At 45.1% G+C, this 22302-nt stretch overlaps 1 protein-coding gene across 2 annotated transcripts in view; it reads left to right on the top strand.

Annotated features, from left to right (window-relative positions):
- LOC308106823 (serine/threonine-protein kinase BRSK2-like) overlaps window positions 1-22302 on the top strand; it is a gene marked incomplete at its 3' end in the record, with an annotated part of 153766 nt that overhangs the window by 88939 nt on the left and 42525 nt on the right. For both annotated transcript variants that reach the window (XM_080458796.1, XM_080458795.1), the window contains exons 3-4: window positions 15002-15087; window positions 19675-19815. In XM_080458796.1, coding sequence (XP_080314922.1) covers window positions 15002-15087; window positions 19675-19815 — 227 coding nt within the window. The remainder of the gene's footprint in view (window positions 1-15001; window positions 15088-19674; window positions 19816-22302) is intronic.

The following is a 22302-nucleotide window of genomic DNA, read 5'->3' on the forward strand; positions in this document are numbered from 1 at the left end:
CTCTGGTGGACGTTCGTGGTCATTACCCTCTCACCAAGTCACGCCCCTTTCGCTCCACAAACCCGCACACACACACACACACATCGCTCCCCACACTCGAACACACACACACCCACTCACACACATCGCTCCCCCACACTCGAACACACACACACACACACACACACACTCACACACACACACACACACTTTATTAGCTGGCTTTGTTTTGTATTGTGTTGTTTTATGAGATCTTGCTTGATGTTTATTGATTAGATGTGATTCATAGATTGATGATTTAGGAATAGACGTTTGTTAATAAACACTTAATAGTTGAATTGAACGATTCTTGGTGGTTTTTGTGTGCTTTTCAGCGACAACTGCTGGTTGTAACAGTCAGTGCTCGGATTTACAGCCTTCCTTTCCTGCTTCAGTTAAATTGCGATTATCATTTCAATCAGAAATAATAATTTAAACATTTTAATTGAACTTTCTTTTTTAAGACTGATGTTTCGTTTAAGACCCTAACTTCAGCTGGTGCCCCGACTTTGATTAAGTAACGGTAATATTCAATTGATTAATAGTTTGAATGGTTTAAATCAATTTCAATGATTTTAACGCTTTGGGTAATTTAACACACCTAGGAGGCGTTGGCGAATGAATGCAGGTTTTCCACGGGAATAACCCGCATTGCTTTTAAATAATTTTAAGTGTTTCATCGCATTTTCTGTGGTTAATTACCCGCACTATTATTGATTGATCTGTTACCCAGTTAACCTAATCACAACTTGAATTGTCTCTAAGCTATTGTTCATTTATTTTTGTTGCAGATAGATAATTTGTATGCTTTATTAATTAATAAATTAGTCAATTTATTCAATTAATACTCAAGAGTGCTTTTAATCATTTTTAAGTGGTTTTCGTGCATCTCAGCATCCAATTATCCAGTATTATTAATTCATAAAGCGCAAGTTTATCCAATTAATAATCCTAACTGCATTTAATTCAATTTCAATGGTTTAGCTCATTCAAATAACTCATTGTATTTAATTAGTAAACCCCGACTTTACTTAATTAATTCCAACTCCTCCTTGATTACTCCCGATTGTTATTAGATAAATAACCAAACTTGTTTGATTAACAATCCATTCTAAATTACTTGCAGATCACCTTCGGTGGTCCACTCCACCGAAGTAATTCAGCCTCCCCTCAGTTATTGACTTACAAATCGCAGGTTTGTTTCATTGATAACTTGAATCATAGGTTGCTCTCCGTAATTTAATCATCACTCGTAATCAAGTACCGTTGTTCATTGATAGGTCAATAGCCATTTGTGACGCCTTCGCAGCTTGAGCTTTTCCCCGGTTACTCCAGCGAGTCGCCTCCTGTGGGTCCACAGGCGCTTCGGTAGGTCACGCCACTGACCCGCAGTTGTCAACAAAGGAGTGACCCGTCACGCCTGTTGACCGGTCGTGCCACTGGTGGACCGCCTTCGCGATTGGACCCCGTGGAGGTTCCTCCCGTCAGGCGACCCTTTTTAGCTCAAAGCTGTTGGCCGATAACTGACTATTTACTCCAATCAACCTTTATAGCTTTGCATAACTTACACTTGGTACATTACCTTAGTAATCTATTACTCCAGTAATCCATTACTTTGGTGGCCTACCGCTAGTGATCAGTAATTGTCAACCCGTAAATAACAATTTACTTCTGTTTGGCGATTCGTTTATATGTAAATTACCTCTGACAGGGTAGAACCTTCCGGTAGCCTACCACTAGGGTAATTTGCATATTCTGATCACACGCTGACCCCAACATAATGGTGCCCCGTGTGAGGCTGTTGTAAACCAGCATTGTTACGAATAACTGCACAAAATAATCCTGAATCGTTCACTTAAGGTGTAGCCGTTAACTTTATTCTCCCAGAATTGGTTTTCAAGATACACTTTTTCAGCACTGTCGAACAAAGTCACTTGTGGTGTGAAATCAGTTGTGAAGTGGTTAGTGCCTTGCTTTCCCTGCATTCTACGCATGATTAACACGCTGTGTTAAGATTTCTGACTACGATTAATAGACACTAACAATATTGCTCGCCAAGGTGTTAGACGCATCTGACTAACTTGGATAGGGTGCAGCTCGAGCAATTAACGAAACCGAGAGGTTTGTAAGACACAGGTACAGCCGTTACCTGTGCAGTAGCAAAGCTAATTTGCCGTTAACCACAGCTAACGTTGTTGACTTCGGGCGTAAATCTCAACCACTCAATGGAGGGTAAGAGTTCCCGGGCACAGGGAGCCGAGGCTCCGCCGGTGCTAACTGAGCCGGCCATACGAGACGTGGTGTCCCACCTCGTCCGTCTCTCCTTGGAGGAGAAAGCAAATCTCGAACGCTACAGCGTTGAGATTTGCGAAGAAAAGATCCGAGAGCTGGTAAGTTTTGTCAACAACCCAGGGGACAAGCCGGCACGTACAGTGCCGGACGTCCTGGGCCAGATCAGCCTGCTCTACCAGCGTAGAGCAGAGCTACAGTCAAAGGAGGCGGAGGAGCGTACGGATCGGCTGCGTCTGGACAACCAGAGGCTATCCAAGGACAACGCTCGCCTCCGACAGGAGCTGGACGCCTCCAAGGACGAGGATCAGCCTTCAGAGCCCGAGAAGCAACGGGCTCTGCCTCCTCATAAGGAGACGAAGGTCGATGAGTGCACACTAGAGAGTGAGCCTCAGATCCAGGAGTTAAAGGAAAACCTAGAAGAAGCTCAGTCGCTAATCGCGATGGGCATGGAGAGGGAAGAAAATCTCCGACACCAGCTTTACACTGCCACCCTAGGTGCGCAACGTGACCCTAATTGGGGTCGTCGTAATCTGGCTTCGCCAGAGAGGTCTGGCACTATCGACTCCTCATGCGCCACAACGCAGAGGTATGACGCCTCATATAGCTTAGATGGTGATTCTTTTCAGCCCACGCGCAGCCGCAGCACGGTGCGCTTCGACGACTCCGCCACTCCTTCCCATCTGCAGCCCCCACGCGACGCTAGCAGTCGGGAGCAGGGGTCCAGGAGGGTGCCTCTACACCCCAGTAGACCTCCCTTGTATGGCCCTAGCGGCCCCGACCCGCGTCAGACAGCAGTCCACGGGGAACTGTCGTCAGAGGACTCTGACGGCCCCAGTCCCGTGAGGGGGTGGGATGTCCGGACCCGCCAGCTCGAATCCCTCGCAAAGGACATCGAACGCTTTGACCCGAGCAACAAGGACGCGAGTATCGAGGACTACCTCCGTGAGGTTGAACGCTGCCTCCTCGACATCGCACGTCCTTCCATGCGGGAGAAGCTAAAGCTTCTCTGGAAAACAACGTCCAGAACAGTCCATGTTTTCATGGAATCCCTGCCGCCAGACACCCGAGACCGGTACTCCACCCTCTGCCAGGCTCTCCGGGAAGAGTATTCATTGTACAATGACCCTGCTTCGGCAACGTTTGGTGCATTCGCGATCACCCAACGGAAGTCTGAACCTCCGAAGGAGTATTACAGGCGCCTACGAGTGGCCTACTTCCAAGGCCGCAATGCACCGGGGTTGGAGGAAGATCACGCCTTCAAGTCTCTGTTTGTCAACAACCTCCACGACAGTGGGAGGTTCGATGTGGCTCTATTTTGCAGGACCGCCAAACCCACCATGAAGGAACTGCGCCAGCACGCGCAGATGGTGTGGGAATTGCGTCAATGCCCGGGTAAGAAGCCTGACATTGACCAGAGGGTCCTGGAAATGGAGCCAAGGGAAAACACGGATTTGAGGCTTGAGGGCGATGAGTTGCCGACACCCAGAACGAATGCTGGAGGAGGGTCTGGTACACCCTCTCCGTCTGAGCAGAAAGGCGCACAACCAAATCAAAAGGGTGGAAAATGGGCCAGGTCAGAACAAAACTTCCAACCGAAGGAAGGGCCCGACCCGAATTCAAAGTGGAAAATGAAAGGTTCGGAAAGGGACCACGGTCGCTACAGAGCTGACCAGTTAAAGACTGAGCTACAGCAGTGGGTTCAAACCTGCATCAAAGAGGCTGTACAGAACTTGGACCTGTCCAACCAAAGGGGGCGCCACCCCCCCTCAAGGGGACGGGGACGTAGGCCCCCTCCCTCCTGACTAGAGCGGCGGCCCCGACCCACCACAAACAAGGTTTACCTTGTCGGGTGGGGGGGAGAAACAGGTGAGGCGGGAGAACGTTCAAGAACGACAGCTTCCCAGTCCACCGATTTGCCGTTCCTGACTTTCTTAGGCAATCTCGTGCACCGAGAGAACGCCAACCGCATCTACACATCCGTGGTGGTGGGAGGATGTGTAAACGCCCTCGCGCTGTTAGATTCCGGGTCCGAAATAAGCCTAATGTGTTCAGCCACCTTCGCCGAGCTTGCGAGAGCTCTGCTGTCTCTTGGAAAGCCACTGCAGGTCGAAGCTTGCAGCATTAACATCAGAAGCTTCACTCAGGACACTTCACCCATCACCCAACGCGTCTGGGTGGATGTCACTTTCCAAGAGATGTCTTTGGTGCATCCCATCTATGTCACCACGCTGGACACAGAACCATTACTCATTGGCCAAGATCTCCTTAACCGATTAGCCCCACTGATCGATTGCCGTCGCGGGTACCTTTGGGCCCAAGTACGCAACCCGACTCGAATCGGTCCAGACATGGACCCTCCCTCTTCTGACAGCATGAACGCTGCCATCGAGTCCAGAAGTTCTAATCCCATGTGTACGCCTTCCAAAGAATCTGGCTCAAACACCCCTCTTGTCATGCTCCCTGACGGCCAGCAGTCGCGGCAGTCTAGGAGCTATCAGTCTCTGAGAGAGCATCCATCATTCCTATGCGCACTGGCGAACGATGGATCTCCACTATACAATCCCCACATCGTGGGGGGGGTACACCTGAATGGGACCTTGGTCCCAGAGACACTCTTGGCTCTGTGGTCAGAGAAATCTGCCATTGATGCCGATCGTCTAAAGGATCTGTGCCAACACAACGCACTCCTTGTCCAAGTGCAGCACAGCCATCGCCTGCTTGCTGCAGGGTCGCCGCAGACACTAATCAAAGCAACTGGTGTATGTGCCCTCTCCGTGCAGATAGGGCAGAAGAAAGCCATGCACTATATGAGTGTCGTCCCGCAGCTCCGCCCTCCTTGTCACATAGGAGCGGATCTCCTTGTCAGGCTTGGAGTCCAGCTGGACGCCGTGAACCAGGTTTTGTGGTCACTGGCGAGCGCGGACACGCAGCATCTGACGACCGAGCCGGAGCAAATGGCATCCGGTCAGACGATCCCGCAGGCGTGTCACGCTGCTAGTGAGTTGGAAGCCACAATTCCAGCACGGACAGCCGGGTTCCCAATCCGTCTCGCACTGCTCTCCGCAGCAGCAGGCATCGGCTCGCTGTTCTCGATTGGCCTCTCCGCAGCCAACTCGGTCAGCCTGAAGGCCCTTCAGAGACATGTCGGGGAACTCGAAGAAGAAATGCCGGAAATCCAACAGAGACTCCTAATACAGAGTGAACAGTTACAAGGCTTGACCAAAACGGTTCAGGGAACCATACTCACTGTAAACTTGCATTCTGCTTTAATCAATAACACCTTGCATGCCTTAACAACCTTGTCAAGTATCGTCAGTGAGGACATAACGTATGTGCGAATAGTCAGGGATCTTATGCAAGATCTCCTTAGAGAAGTCAGTTCCTCCGTGAGTAGCCTCAGTACCGGGAAGATCCCCACGTACTTAGTTCCACTAACACTGGTTGAACAGATTCTCAAGACCACTACCACCACTGTTGTACAACCTTCACAGGTACATCTGGCATATAGTCTCGGCAGTGCTATTCCGATCTCTGTGAACCCACAGAACCTAGAGTTAGGATTTATCCTAAACCTACCAATCATTGAAAAGCAGAATGTGTACCGTTTAAAAACCGTATTGAATGTGGGATTCTGGGAGGGTAACACACACGTACACCTCCGAACGCCACCCACACTCGCCTACCACGACGACAACCCCTCACTCTACCTGGTCTCCAATCTCAGCATGTGCACAAACACCAAAGACATTCACTGGATCTGTCCCAGCAACCCTTTCATTAGAGATGTCACCAACTATCTATGTGGGCTGAGGGCAGACGCCCCGGAGCAGAAATGTCAAGGTAGTTTGTCCATCAAAGATGAAGGAACCGAGACCAGAGTAGAGAGAGCAGGTAGTCGATGGCTCGTCAACACACCTCATTCTGAAGCGACCATGTCCTACGACCGCCATGATATAGCCACCAAGCTCACCCTGCCCAATCAAACAATATTCCTCAATGTCCCACCAGGGGCTACAGTACACATTGACGACATAATCCTCCATCATCTCGATGCCGACCGACACGAGGTGGAGATTGAGATGATGGATGCATTCGTCGGGCACAATTTCACAATTGATGCCACCCTCCAAAGCCAGCTTCTGGCTGAGGGAACCAAATTGATTAAATTCAATTTAAAGCCCACAGGGCTCTCAGCCACTTTCCCTAGGCGGGCAGGTGGACACCCATACCAAGACCATCCCATCAGCATGGCAGCGCTCGGAATGTTGCTCAGTGGCTGGATCATCACGGCCGTAGTGGCGTACGCGATGTACAAGTACATCCAGAAACTACAGGCCCGACTGGATTCCCTGACCCTGGTCTCGCCACGTTTTGTGGGCCCATCCACAAACACACAATAGGCCAGCCCTCACCCAACCAAGAGGTGAAGGCACGGCCTACTAACCCTTTTCCTAACCACCCGTTCCCTTCCTATTTCTCACTCTCCTGTCCCTTTCCTACCTCTTTCATGTTCACTGGTGACGACCCTTAAGAAATGAAATGTATGTGTGCTTAGATAGTTAGAATAGAAATAGTAAGTCTGCCCAGACTAGCCTTAGCCTGCCCAGACTAGCCCAGCCTGCTCAGGAAATAACCTCACATGTGAACTGGTGGACAGAGAAGGACAGTATGTTTCACAGGACATGGGGACGTTCACAGATTCTATGGATTGTTCGGCCCAGGTTTGCTCCAAAGACTGTGACCTGCATCCCACTCTTCGGAACAAAGGGGGGATGTTGGAGCCAAAATCCTTTGTTCACTCACCCTCATGAGGAAGGGGGGGGGGGGCGAGGAGGGGGGTGAGCCACGTTTCTTTGAGAACAAAGAAACCATGTGCTCAACCCTGGAAAATTCGCCATTGATCACATGACCCCCCCCTGGGGGGCCCCCGGGTCCCCCCTCCTCTAGCTGCGGCACTGCAGCTCGACGGCAGGGGGACCCAAAATCCCGTCATCACCGGGTCACCGGCCCGGTGACGCGCAAGCCAACCCCGCGTGGATTGGCTGAACCACGGCCAACGCCGCGGGGAGCCCGGAAGACATCATAACGGTATAAATTCAGGCCCGGGAAGAGATCCAGCCTCTTCCAAAACGAAATCGCGTCAACCCAGACGCACCTTTTCGTAAGGAGACAAAGCGCCTCGTGTTAACGCACCTGGACCGGGCCTGAATTTTCTTCACCTCGCTGGACGAGCTCAAGAAAAGCGGGAATTCCCTTTATTTTTGGTTTCCCCTTCTTTTTTCTTCCTTTTTTTGTTTGCATCATCCGGACCCCGAGCGCGCGCTGCAACCGCACGCTCGTCTGCAGACCGACCTGAGCATCGCTTCTTCACTCCCCCCCTCATCGCAAGAAGCTGCTGATCGCCCCTCGGATCACACTACGGGTTTCCCCTCCGTAGTCCACGTCAGGTCTCTATTTTCTGGGACGCCAGAGAACCGCCCGCGGCCACAAATCGACGGATTTCACCTGGCCACGGAAGCACGTTTCCCCCTCGTCCAACCAAGTAAGGCTTAGAGTCTGGGCAGGAATTAGAATAACGTGATATTATTATTGCTGTGTGTTTATTGTTGGTACTTGTAACTTTGGGACGCCGATCCCTGTTTCTGAGTACTTTTGTGTCTACGCGTGGACGGCCATCCACGCGAATCATCGCACGCACGCGCGAGCCTCCTCATCCTCAGCTCACGCTTCTGCTCCCAGAGTCCATATCTGCCTGAACAGCCGTTTTTGGACTCTGTACGTGTAAGCTGAGGCGGTCGCGTCAGTGTACACAGTCAGACACCCCCTCCTCTCTCCTCTCTCTCTCTCCTCTTCTCCTCTGTTTCCCTGTTCACTAACCAGCGCACGGTACGGCCGCCGCTGCCTCCAAGCGCCTCCTTTCAGTGCGTCCCTGGGACCGTGTGTAGTTCACTGCGGCTCGGATTTCTCGGCCACAAGGAATCCGGCGCGCTCCCGACGGCTACGGCCCGTGCGGAGCTCAGTGACGTCACGCTATCCCAGGCAGAGCACGCCGAGCGCCTCTGGTGACCGGGTGGGTAATCACATCGATTTCCTCGCCGGGTCGCCGAGCCGTTTGGCGCCCTCTGGTAGTCGCGTGGGTAATTGCAACCGCTCGTACCGCCATCTGGTGGTTGCATTAAGTCATCACAACTGCCCCGCGCGCCGACGCGCACCTAGTGGCCAGATCGGGTGATTACACCGGACCGCCGACGTCTACCTCCCTCTGGTGGACGTTCGTGGTCATTACCCTCTCACCAAGTCACGCCCCTTTCGCTCCACAAACCCGCACACACACACACACACATCGCTCCCCACACTCGAACACACACACACCCACTCACACACATCGCTCCCCCACACTCGAACACACACACACACACACACACACACTCACACACACACACACACACTTTATTAGCTGGCTTTGTTTTGTATTGTGTTGTTTTATGAGATCTTGCTTGATGTTTATTGATTAGATGTGATTCATAGATTGATGATTTAGGAATAGACGTTTGTTAATAAACACTTAATAGTTGAATTGAACGATTCTTGGTGGTTTTTGTGTGCTTTTCAGCGACAACTGCTGGTTGTAACAGTCAGTGCTCGGATTTACAGCCTTCCTTTCCTGCTTCAGTTAAATTGCGATTATCATTTCAATCAGAAATAATAATTTAAACATTTTAATTGAACTTTCTTTTTTAAGACTGATGTTTCGTTTAAGACCCTAACTTCAGCTGGTGCCCCGACTTTGATTAAGTAACGGTAATATTCAATTGATTAATAGTTTGAATGGTTTAAATCAATTTCAATGATTTTAACGCTTTGGGTAATTTAACACACCTAGGAGGCGTTGGCGAATGAATGCAGGTTTTCCACGGGAATAACCCGCATTGCTTTTAAATAATTTTAAGTGTTTCATCGCATTTTCTGTGGTTAATTACCCGCACTATTATTGATTGATCTGTTACCCAGTTAACCTAATCACAACTTGAATTGTCTCTAAGCTATTGTTCATTTATTTTTGTTGCAGATAGATAATTTGTATGCTTTATTAATTAATAAATTAGTCAATTTATTCAATTAATACTCAAGAGTGCTTTTAATCATTTTTAAGTGGTTTTCGTGCATCTCAGCATCCAATTATCCAGTATTATTAATTCATAAAGCGCAAGTTTATCCAATTAATAATCCTAACTGCATTTAATTCAATTTCAATGGTTTAGCTCATTCAAATAACTCATTGTATTTAATTAGTAAACCCCGACTTTACTTAATTAATTCCAACTCCTCCTTGATTACTCCCGATTGTTATTAGATAAATAACCAAACTTGTTTGATTAACAATCCATTCTAAATTACTTGCAGATCACCTTCGGTGGTCCACTCCACCGAAGTAATTCAGCCTCCCCTCAGTTATTGACTTACAAATCGCAGGTTTGTTTCATTGATAACTTGAATCATAGGTTGCTCTCCGTAATTTAATCATCACTCGTAATCAAGTACCGTTGTTCATTGATAGGTCAATAGCCATTTGTGACGCCTTCGCAGCTTGAGCTTTTCCCCGGTTACTCCAGCGAGTCGCCTCCTGTGGGTCCACAGGCGCTTCGGTAGGTCACGCCACTGACCCGCAGTTGTCAACAAAGGAGTGACCCGTCACGCCTGTTGACCGGTCGTGCCACTGGTGGACCGCCTTCGCGATTGGACCCCGTGGAGGTTCCTCCCGTCAGGCGACCCTTTTTAGCTCAAAGCTGTTGGCCGATAACTGACTATTTACTCCAATCAACCTTTATAGCTTTGCATAACTTACACTTGGTACATTACCTTAGTAATCTATTACTCCAGTAATCCATTACTTTGGTGGCCTACCGCTAGTGATCAGTAATTGTCAACCCGTAAATAACAATTTACTTCTGTTTGGCGATTCGTTTATATGTAAATTACCTCTGACAGGGTAGAACCTTCCGGTAGCCTACCACTAGGGTAATTTGCATATTCTGATCACACGCTGACCCCAACATCACCAATATGTTCGTTCATCCACGTTCTCCACAGTTAAGGTCAGAAAGAGGCCGCAGCCTGTTCAGCTGACATTGGAAGCAAATAGAAGCGTACCAAGTCTCTCACTACTGCACCATGTATGGATCTGTGGAACTATTGACAATAGTAAAATAAAACTGTATATATGTGGAATTAAAGTTTCCCATTTGAAATTACTACTTCGCAGCCACACATGTCAGATCATCTGAACATTCGGGGGGAAGCTCAGAACCCTCATCACTGTCTTGACTTGTCTGTTTCTAAACCATTTCTACTGACAGCATGCTAATCTGTTCAAAATCATATCATTTGCTCTTTGATATTAGATTTAAGTGGTTGTAACAAAAAAAAACATAAAATTAACGTTAATAAATTTCACCAAAGCAATTGTGTATGGGTTGTAATGTTTATTCAACATGAGCTATTGTCCAGTTATATCAGGGATGTTTGCCTCTAATAAAGTCTTCTCACTATTTATTGTCAAATTATCAGTCGAAAGAATCCACAGGTTGACGAATGATTTGTAGTCGATAACTTGACAGCTGGAGATGATGTTTCAGAGAGTCACTTGAAGGTAAAAGAAAGTCGAGTCTTGCTGCAGCTCCAGAAAATCTAACACATAATCTATTGGTGGTCCACCCCCTGCTGTTAGACCGGTCTGAGCTGAAGTGGAGAACAAGTGCAAACATGTTGGATAAAGCATGTCTGGCTGACTCATTTTCAGCATTTATTGATTCACTGCAGCCAATCTGTGTGCCTCTCGTTCCTGCAGCAGCGGCCGTCTTATTACTGTTGCAGCTCAGATCTCGTATCATTACATGAGAGGTGCTGGTTTTCATCTAGAAGTGACCGAGAGAAAATTGCGGGTAATTATGGGCGTGATTTGCACTGAAATGAAGGAGAGTCACCGCAGCAGTCGCTGTATCTAATGAATGGCAGTGGACTTTCCCTCCGTTTGTGTCTGAACCCGGGGATTTGTGTGTGCCGATGATTACTGGGCCAATTCAGGAATTGATTTCTCCCTTGAATGTTTTATTTATTTTATTTAGTCCTGTTTGTCTGCTCTTATTGTTTGTGTGATATCTCACAAAACTGTCAAAGTCCAATACGGCAGTAAAGAACTGAATTCCTTCCAACTGGCTCATGGAGGGATGTAATCTTTTAAGACCCGACTGTTAAAACTGAACCGTGGTAATATTTTATATGAACTTGAGGAATTTATTAGAACTGATAAACACACTGTGTTAACTTTTTGCTTTAATTTCTTTCAGTTTAACTTGTAAAAAAAACAAAACTGCTCATTTTGATGTAAATACCCACCTCCTCCTACACTTCTGTTTCCTGGCTCTAGTACTTCATATTCAGACGAGCAATGACAAAGGAAAAGAAAAATGTTAATATTGAAGTTAACATAAAAAATAGAAAAAGAAGTAATGTTATTTATGAGATTGTATAGAAGGAAATCCATCACGAAGGCCACAAAGATTCACTAATCCCTAAAAAGGAGTAAATGCATTGTTTTTTTTTATTTGTTTGTTTTATTTTTTTTCACTCTCAGGGTTTACAATAAGCCCTGAAAAATCCTTTCTAAGCTGTTGATATCGCAGTCGCTTTTTCTTTTCTTTGGGAGAAAACTTTCAGGAAGGAGTCAGAGTGACAGTCCGGTTCAGCGAGCGGCTGATCTTGAGATTAAAGCAGATTTTTTCTTTCTTTTCTTTTTTTTCTATTATTTATTTGCTGGCAGCCTCCCGGTCTCACAGTGGCCGAGCTTTGAAGAGCGGTGGCTTTGATGGAAGGGAAATTTTACTTTCAGGTGTCTCCCGCCCCGCGTGCGTCCTCTCAGACCGGCCACGTCCGCTGCCCGGCGGAGGATGACTCACACCGTGTGTCAGGTGAAGCTTCATGAGGGCAAAATGGGCGAAGATTGACAGATGACTCACGCCGTCTGTGTTAAAAAGCACAGCGGTGGAGGGAATGCTGAACCAATAGGACGCATCAGTGCTGTGAATTCCAACCGAGTCCAACAGTGTTTATCACATCGACTCGACAACTACACACATACAAGTGGACTGGCTTTTTCACACAAACTAACTGCTGTATTTCACTCCATATGTCACTCTCAATATTCCTGTACATTATACATTCATGTTCCAAAATTGGACGTTTTCATTACCGTGTCTGTGTTTTGAGCCGCTGCTCTCAGTTAACAAAGAGAAACTGCAAAGTCAACTTCAAACAGGATTTCCAGCTGTGTGCGTCTCACCCACGTCTGGTTTGGGAGAGAAGACATCTTCTCACTTCTTAATCCTCCGACTTTACTTCCAAACTTCTCACTCTGATGCTGATTGGCTTTGCTCTTCGCAGGTCAAGTAGTGTATTAGAGGTGATAAATGCAGTGATATTAGAAACGATGAATATAAAAAGTATATTACATGATGGGGAGTTAAAGCTTGTGTAGATTCTTCTGATTATACCATTTCAAATTGCTTTAAATGCTTTGGATTTACAAACACACACAGACAACAAAACGAGCTGTGAGATGTGTCGGAGGAAGACTGATGGTATCTGTGGACAAACTGCCGCTGCGCCTCCTTCCTGCAGCACTGAGGTCTAAACTCAGTTTAGCCTCCGGCCTGCTGAGGTGCCAACTGGCAGTAAATCCTCTGCACAGCAGGCGGGTTCGCGCTGAGGCAGCTCCGAGCAGCTCCGGGCAGCATCTGTAAAACTTCAGGAGCACCTCACGACACTGCTGCTGAACCAAATCTGCTGGAGAGACGATTTGATGCTGAGATGCCACTGGATCTGTCATCATATGAGCCTGTTATTTTATACTTTCGGCACCTGGAAAGATCCAAAGAGTGCCAGTGTGTTGGCTCTATTCTCAGTGTATCTCAGAAACAAGCCACACAGAATGGAAGCCCAGATTCAACATTCTGTTATTGTAATGAATAAAATGGTGAAACTTCTTTCACAAAACTTGCAGATTTTAAAATCCCTCAACACTCATCCCAATCACCAAAGGTTGTCATGTAAAATGGAATCATTTTTGCAGCAGAAGATTTGATGCACTTGAACGAGTTGAATTGGACCGTCTGTCTGCTTCATGCATAAACCTGCATGTAGAGTCTAGACGATAATCGTGTTTATACCCAGTCATAAATATGAATAGCTCATTCTCCCTGTCAGGTTTATGAAGTTACACTCAGGCCTAATTCTCTCATTCAACCATCACTCCTCTGCAGAACTGGGCTCCTAATTGTTGATGCCCATAATTCACCCTGAATCGACATAGAAATACGCAAAGACATCTGTTTGTGGTTGAGACTTGCTCCAGCTCTCCTGACACGACAACAAAGTGCAGCTCCCTTCACCAGCAGACTTGTTTTATTTAAATCTCCGCCGTTACACCGGCTGTTTATGTCTTCTGTACGGCTAATTTATGACACGTATGTCGCCCCTCGTCGTGGCGATATCTCAGTCATCATCATTAAATGTCAGGCAGATGATCTGTGATTCACTTACTTCATGCTCACTGAATCAGACTTCACATGAAACTAACAATTGTTATGGAATAGTGGCTGTAATGTCAAACTAAAGCAAGATGATATGTGTTTATAATAAATGTAGTTCCACATCTTGCCTCATTTGTAAAGTACATGCATCTGTGGGATGAGCAGTAGAGTTGAATATGTCCTGACTAGCAGAAGGAGGAGGAGCTTCTGGGCTATTGTGTCTGTACGTGGTTGTTCAACAAGGTATATAGGCTCCTTTTTTTTTTTTTAAATGAATCAGTCATCCGATCTTATAGTCACCGGTGAACATGAGTTGCTTGCAGAATAAACTTCAATTGTTGTTGGCATAACAGATCTGGCAAACTTATTATATCCACATGAGCTCTGTGACTCATCCCACAAATGCACAGGCACGTATACCACAGAGAAATAATCCCACAAACACAAATCTTCTTGCTTTTTGTGCTATGTTTTGGAAGGTTTAAAAGGAAAAATGCAAAATCTGCATTTCACATGCATAGAAATTATCTACTGTGCTCCTCAGTGTGTGTGTGTGTGTTCCATTATTTACTCGTGTGTCAACTTTACGTGCTTATAGGAGCTTATTTAATCTCTGCTCTGTGGTTTTATTTGATGTTTCGGTGGTCTGCTCAAATTTTCTTCTCATCCCAGCAGGTTGATGTAAGAACAGACACAGTTTTCATTTGCTGTCGCAGCAGGTGGCAGAATTTCTTTATTTCTCCCGTCTCCTCGTTTTCATTATCCAAACGTGACACGCTGGTGGCTCAAACGTATTTGTGTTTAAACTAAAACTGTGGGGCTTTAAAGACAATGGCCTCGCAGCACGGCAAACAAGTGAACCAAATCCAGAGGTTAAATGTGCGAGTTTTGTTTCATCAAGCACCAAACAACACAGGTGGGAAAGCACTCCAGGGGCCACTTGGTTTGATTAATATGATATAACAAATGCACGCTGCATGCGTCCGTTTCCATTAGTCGTCCAGGCTGCAGGTTATTTTTAGTCCAGAAACTAGATGAACGTCAGCTTGTGTGCTTCAGTTTTATGACCAATTGTCTTTTTTTGTCTTTTTGTTTCCCTGCAGGTGGAGCGGGAGATAGCCATTCTGAAACTCATAGAGCACCCCCACGTTTTAAAGCTGCATGACGTCTACGAAAACAAGAAATACCTGTAAGTACATTCATCCACGCGATGCATTCACACTGCGAACATTTTACTCCACCTCGCAGGATAACACTGAAGCTTCATGAATTTCCTCCGGCCTCAAACAGACTCAACATGCAGCAGACGACGGCGCATTTTGGACTTTTACACGCTATTTGTTTTGCTGCTGCTCATTCATTGTGAAATACAATAATGGATACTACATTAGGTGTGGCAAGTCTCAGCTTTAATCTGCTGAGGTTTATACAGTCATTTAGGAAGAGCTGTTTGGGAAATGCAATGCTTTTAACATTATAGTGCCTGAGCTTTAAATGTAAATGAGCAAATAAAGAAGAGTTAAAGGAAATCAGCAGTGAGTGCAAATGACAGAAGATCTAAATACTGATGTTGTGAAGCCGCTTGAAATATATGGTCTTTATCAGTGTTTGAAACAACCTGCAGCTCTACAGCTTCTCTGTAATTTGCTGCCTGAAGCTTCCAGAAAAAACTAAATAAACTGCTTCACCTGTGTTGCCTGTACAGCAACTTTTACTACAGGTGATCATTGTTGTAAGAAAGTAATGTTAAAAACCAACTGTATATTAACTACAACAAATTATTTTCTGCTATATAGAGATAAATCTCGAACTTGATAAGATGTGTTGATATGTTTACTAGATTTACGCCTCATTTACACGACGGCCATTACGAGTGAAGATGGAAAACGTTCGTTGCATTTTGGGTGTAAAGCAGTGGTCACTGAAAATGCAAGTTTCTGAAAACGACTCTGTCCACTAGAATGTCTGTGTTCTAACATTGTTAATATTTAACAACATATTGTTCTATGTGCACGTCTGTGTGTGTGGTTTCATTACAAAAACAACCAACAGCACCCATGAATGACCCTACATGCTAACCACACTATTTTCAGCATAAACCGACATCGTTTCCAAAACGTTGTAAAAGCGAAACATTTCTGAAATGAAAACCCAAAAGCAATGTGTTTTCACTTGAAACGTTAAACAACTCTTATTCGATGCTCTAATTGTAAAGGTTTCAGACACTTGGCTTGGTGCAATTAACTTATTTCACCTCAAAAGTATTTATGCAAACCATCTCAGTTGGGAACTTTATTGCTTTACTATAAAAAAAAAAAAATCAATTTCTTAACAATATGATTGGACTCACACCCACGTCCATGCCTAAACTGCAAATCCTCAGCAAAGTCAAATATCTCGTCTTGACGATAACCTCACGGTGGATTCTGACATCACTGACAAATAAAGACATTAACAGCAGAAAATGCATGCTATCCACACACGTCCTCCCCTTTCTGCTGCTCCCGCCCCACATCATGTTGTTAGTGCAGAGAAGGTTAATGATAAATGGAGGTATTTTAACGTTTCAGCAGTCACATCCACCCATTCGTACTCACAATCAATCTCACACACTCACACACTAGTGGAGTAGCGACGGCGGCCATGCGAGGTGTTCGCACGCTGCGGGGAGAAACTTGGTTTAAAACCTCAAGTACATCAATCAGTTGGAAAATCTTCTATTTTTGGTTGATCAGGACCACCAGCCTGATGTTCCGTATAGTGGCCGATAGTGTGTGGTCGGTCCTCAATGCGTCCCGTTCGGCTTCTACATGAGTGTGCACTCATTGTCAGAGCAAGATGGAGGATTGAACCAGGAACCTGAATATTTGCCTTAAATAGATCAAATATGACAAGTTAAATGTGCCTTTGTTACACATGCCTAAGTTGAAAGTGTGTGCACATGGACAGACGCTTTGTATTTTGCGTTGCCTCACACTACACATTGATCAGGGTTGATCATGTTTAATTTTAGTCATATCCAGTTTAAAATCATATCATCACAAATGTAATGTTGCCTAATTACTTTACATGACGATGTGCTGCTACTTCAGGAGCTGCAGGTCTATTAAAAGACTTCTTCCTTGTGCAATTCGAGACTCGGTGTCACACATTTGCCCCGAGGGGCTGGAGAGTCTGTGCAGCAGACTCCACCTCCGTGAGTTAATCCATCCATCTTCTTAACTGTGGAGTGCAACATGGGGTCACGGCTGGCGGTGGTATGGAAAGCAATGAAGCGTGGACATCTATCTTCCCCGGTAGCTTCCTCCGGATCGTCCCAGGGGACCCCAAGATGATCTCAGGCCAACTGGGAGATATAATCTCCCCAGTGGGTCCAGGGCCAAGACTGGGGTCTCGTCCCATTTGACCATGACTATGCTTGATCGACTCCCAGTGCATCAGGGAGGATGCTAATGGGGCGCATTAACCAGCTTACCTGGCTCCTTTTATTTGTCTAAGGTCCTCGGTGACTCTCCCTATCTTGCAATCACAACTCATTTTGGCCAGTTGTATCAGGAATCTAATGCTTTGGTTCAGTATCCAGAGTTCAGGACCACAGGGGAGGGATCGGGATGTGGTGCAACCAGTAAACAGAGAGCCTAAATCCCCCTTAATCAGACCATCCCGTTCCAGCAACCGCATTACTGCTGCTTCTATCGGCCTGCGGATGATCTCCAGTTTCCCTCTCCCATCACTCACTAATAAGATCCCAAGACACTTGGACTCCTCCACCTGAAATTGGCTTTCTTCCTCTGCCCGGTGCCGGCAGGCCATTCTCCTCTGTGTCAAAAAACAAATTTAACATGTAAGAAATGGTGTACAGTAATTCCATGTCACTTATGATTACTGTATATACAGTACATTACCTCCACTGACACTGTGATACCAGTGCCTTGTCTTATCAAACAGTATGATTGCTGCTAACGGTTTTATCACGTGAAACATGAATGGGGTAAAATAGAAAGGCCATAATGGGAAACGAATGTAGGAGGTGAAATTTCAGATTTTATTACAGAAGGAAAGATGACCTGAGCATTAAACCCGTTCCACACAATTACTTCTACACTTTTTCAAAGCATACCCATTAAAAACTATAATAGGTCCCACTGGAAGACACATGGACTCCCATTAACTGCACTGAGTCGCACACATGATTTTACGTACGTTTTAGCTCAGATCAATAACAGAAACTATTCATAGACGCACAGAACAGGGACAACGACATGAAGCATTGCTGGAATAATGAGGATAATTGGGTCTCGCTGGGCAAAACAGGATAATTTACACAAAATAAATAGGTGATGCGAGGTAGAAAGTCAAATAATCACATTCGTAGTGGATTTTCTTGGCAACTGTTCCTTCGATGTTGTGAAATTAAATGCGACTCACAGTGGAAATGATCAAATGTGTGGATTTGGTTTAATATTGGGACTTTATTTTAGCCTTGTTCTAATCTTTCTTTCAGGAAAACCTCAATGTGTATAAGAAACAATGTGTAAAGATTTGAGTCCCAAACTGCAAGTCAAGTCAATTTCTATCCGCTCTTTACCGGCTGACAAACAACACTGATAACATATGAACACAAATGCTCAAACTGATGCCTACATTGCCTTTGGCTGCACTTCATAATGGTTGAACATGCACGTGAGCGGTTGTTTGAGCTCGGGGATTTTTATTGAAGCGTGAAATGTTTCTGGGGTCGCCGTCACCAGCTTTCCTGTAGATCCCTGTTTTATTGTATACATTAATCTGGTGCATGTGGCGGTTGTGCTCCAGTGGCACGGCCTAATGCGCTGTTCAATAATTGATAAAGGCGCCGATGTCAAATGGAGCTGGAATTTGTTTTCCTAATGTTGCGAGGACGGGGATGGATGGTCATCATGGATGCAAACAGTTTGCCGCGGAAATTCTCCCGCTCACAAATCACGACCCGAACGTGTTTCTAATTTAAATAGCCCTGACAGGTAAACGCTCCAGCAGATCCCTTAATCTGCTAATAAATCAGGCCGCGGGGAGGACGGGCGGCGGGGAGGAGCCGGCTCTCCACGCGTTGTGGGGATCAGCCATGTCTTCGAGACAAATGAACGCCGGGGAAAGATAAAACATTTTAAACCACGAGCACACAAACCCACACGGGCCGGGGATTTTCTCTGGGATTTACACGTTGCATCAATGTACTGTGGTGACTTCGACACGTCGCAGGCAAATACTCTTTAGTTTATGGCTCAATTATTTCATTAATACCTCTTTCAGTTTGAGGCAGAAATGAAGGAGAGGATTTCTTTTGATGATTCTGTTTAATCTCTCGGGTGGGAAGAAGAAGAATTTGCATAAATGTTGTACAGTTTTGAGATTTTCTCTTTTTTTTCTTATGTCATTACATCTTTTTTCCGCCTCTGCTACACTTCACTAAAGCATTTTCTACTTTTTACTGAGCTCCATTTGTCTGTTGGCAGCAGGAGTTGGGGAATTACACCTTACAGTAATATGATTGAGTAAACTATAACTCTAACTTTAATCCAGTTTTGTTCTTTAATCTTGTTGTCACATGCTTTTGGACAAGGGGCGATCCTTCAAGAGCAGCTGGTGGGGGGATTCTTTTTCTCATTAAAAAAAATCTCATTTTTTCTGTTGTCTTTGCTTTAGAAATGTACATTTTATTTACATTTTTCTTGGTATTTGGGGATGTGAGGAGCTTTCTGATGCTGCTGATCTCTTTCCTTTGCCCTCCGTGTAGGTATCTGGTGTTGGAGCACGTGTCCGGTGGAGAGCTCTTCGACTACCTGGTGAAGAAGGGCCGGTTAACACCCAAAGAGGCCAGAAAGTTTTTCAGACAGATCATCTCAGCTCTGGACTTCTGCCACAGTCACTCCATATGGTTCGTTCTTCTTATTCACAGAATAAAGAGTATTAATTGTCGCTTTTTTTTTTAGTGCAAGTTGATATGACTTCCTTATCGTCGGGTTGGTTTCAGGGAGTTGAAATCCACACAGCTTCACTTTAAGAGGTTTTTTTTTATTTCCAGCTCTCTCTCTTTCTCTCCAGTTGGGTGTTTAATTTGTCTGCTCTGAAACGGTTACATATGAGGGCGCTTCAGGGTTTTTTAAGTGCTTAAGAGTCAAGATTTTGTGCAGATAAAGTGGAAAGTGCACCTGAAAGTTGCTTTTATCAAGCGTATTTCTCGTAAAATGTATGCTATTCCACTAAACACACTGAATTTACAACTGCTGGCTGACTACAGCAGGAGAGGAAACTGCGTCTGTAGCAGCTCTGCCTAATCACAGAAAGAGAAAACCTCGAGCTGAAACTGTGTGTGAGACAGAAAGAGAGTCGTAGCATTAATCGAATGAGTCCTTGTTGGTATTTTTCAGCCGGATCTTAGAAGCAGTTTGAAGAGGTGTTCAAGTTAACTTGAAGATTTCCAGTAGTCTGGTTCAAATGTGGTCAAAACCATAATAAAATCATGCATTTTAATTTGAACTAAAAATGTATTAATAGTACTTTTCATGATATACAGTATCTTACACTTAAAACAAAAACTGTATTTCCATATGTACATGTACACAATTCATGTATGATGTATCCATATCCTCCAGCTATATTTATTCACTCAAACCACACATGCACAAAACACAGAAGCAAAGTTTATTTGGTCCTCCCATTTCTTCTTTTATCTGAAATTACGATTTAATATGTTCCTGAATCAATTTAATATGTTCAGTAAATCAGTCCAACATTCAGTAAAACAGTTTAAAGCACCCAAACCAATTATATTATGATAAGATGATGTATAATTAAAAGCCATGAATATGTCATGCGCTTCCAAAAGTCACATTCCTAAAATAGTGTGTTTTTTAGAGAGGGGTTTGAAAATCTTCACCAGAAAAGAGTGCAAATTTGTTGAAGTATTATATATATATTTTTTTAAATATTAATAAGTTCACAAAATGAGCTCAGGAACTTATACAGTCTATATGCCACTTTATTAGTGAGTTCTGCGAGCAGCTGAAAACTAGTGACCGATTTAAAAGAAGTCGGAGTGGATAACTGTTGCAGAAAATAAAACAGAGCTGCTTTTTTCACATAACTGTTGCGGAATAGATGCGCCTTTAGTGATTCATTGAGAATAACTCCATGACTGACATCACGTGCAAAGAGGAGCACTAAAAGAAGAGACTGTTTACACGAAGACCATCAGCTGGAAAATGATCACATTCATGTTGGTTTTCTTCTGGTGACGGTGGAGTGACGAGCTGGACGATGGAGCTCTTCTGGCACAGGAATGGAGTCAAACATGTTGGAGGGTGACGTCAGATCAATCTGAATGTCTGCAAACAAAAGCCCGCTGACTCTCCTCACAAGAGCAGCTGCATTTCTGCCGAAGGCAGAGTGAGTGACTCATGTTACATGTGGTACATTAATACCGGCAAATAATCCTGTTGGTCTGTAATTCCTTTGTTCACTCGCAACCAAACAACCCGCCAACATGAATATCCATTTAGAAGAAAGAAGTCAAGAGGATTAATTAGGGCATTTTCAATGTACGTTATATCTTGAATTGGAAGATTTGCTTCAGAGATCATGGTTTCTACATGTGGATGTTGGCAGTTCTTCAAAGAAAAAAGCAGCAATAAAACAACTGAGCTAAACCGCCAACCTGTCAGCAGCAGACAGTGTTTATAAATTATAATTTTTTTTAAGCCTACTTATGATCATTTTGGGCACCGTGGAGAAATGTTCACGTGTTCTTGCAGTGGGACGTCTTTCATGTTGGCGTCACAAAGACTGGGACCTTTAACAGTCAACAGGAGTTTGGGGAAATGGAAACCTTTAGCCGTGCAGCTGAAAATCAATCTGTAACAGGCACAGGGGAACTGTCCCAGGTACTGATTTCATAATCATTAACTAACTTAATACTGCCAATTGTTTCAGCTTCGACACAAAACTCACATCGCTGCTCAGTAAGAAGTTCCTGAAAGCTCCTGGTTATTATTGTTCTGACTAAGAACCATAAATCATCTGGCTTTCAGTTCCGTCTCTGACGGATATTTGCTCTCGGATAAGTACGTATATCTCACACAAACAGATCAAAACGTGCCCACGACTGTGTTCCTTGTAGGAATTTCCTTCGACATTGTCATCTTTCCTTGAAGCACTTAGGCGTTTGCTCCACTCGGATGACTGAACAGCCGGTTTCCTTCTGCTCTTCAGCCGGCTCCTTCGTCAGCTGTAGCCGGGGGCAACTTGAGAGGCTTCTGCTCCTCTTGATCTTCTTTTCATCTGCGAGAGCACCTTCAGTTCCTCCTCTCGTGGCTGCAGCGCTGTGTATCTAAGAGCAATCGCACATCAAAGACGTCCCGCTCCC

This window comes from Lipophrys pholis (assembly GCF_963383615.2).
Source record: "Lipophrys pholis genome assembly, chromosome: 2".
Taxonomy (NCBI): Eukaryota; Metazoa; Chordata; class Actinopteri; order Blenniiformes; family Blenniidae; genus Lipophrys; species Lipophrys pholis.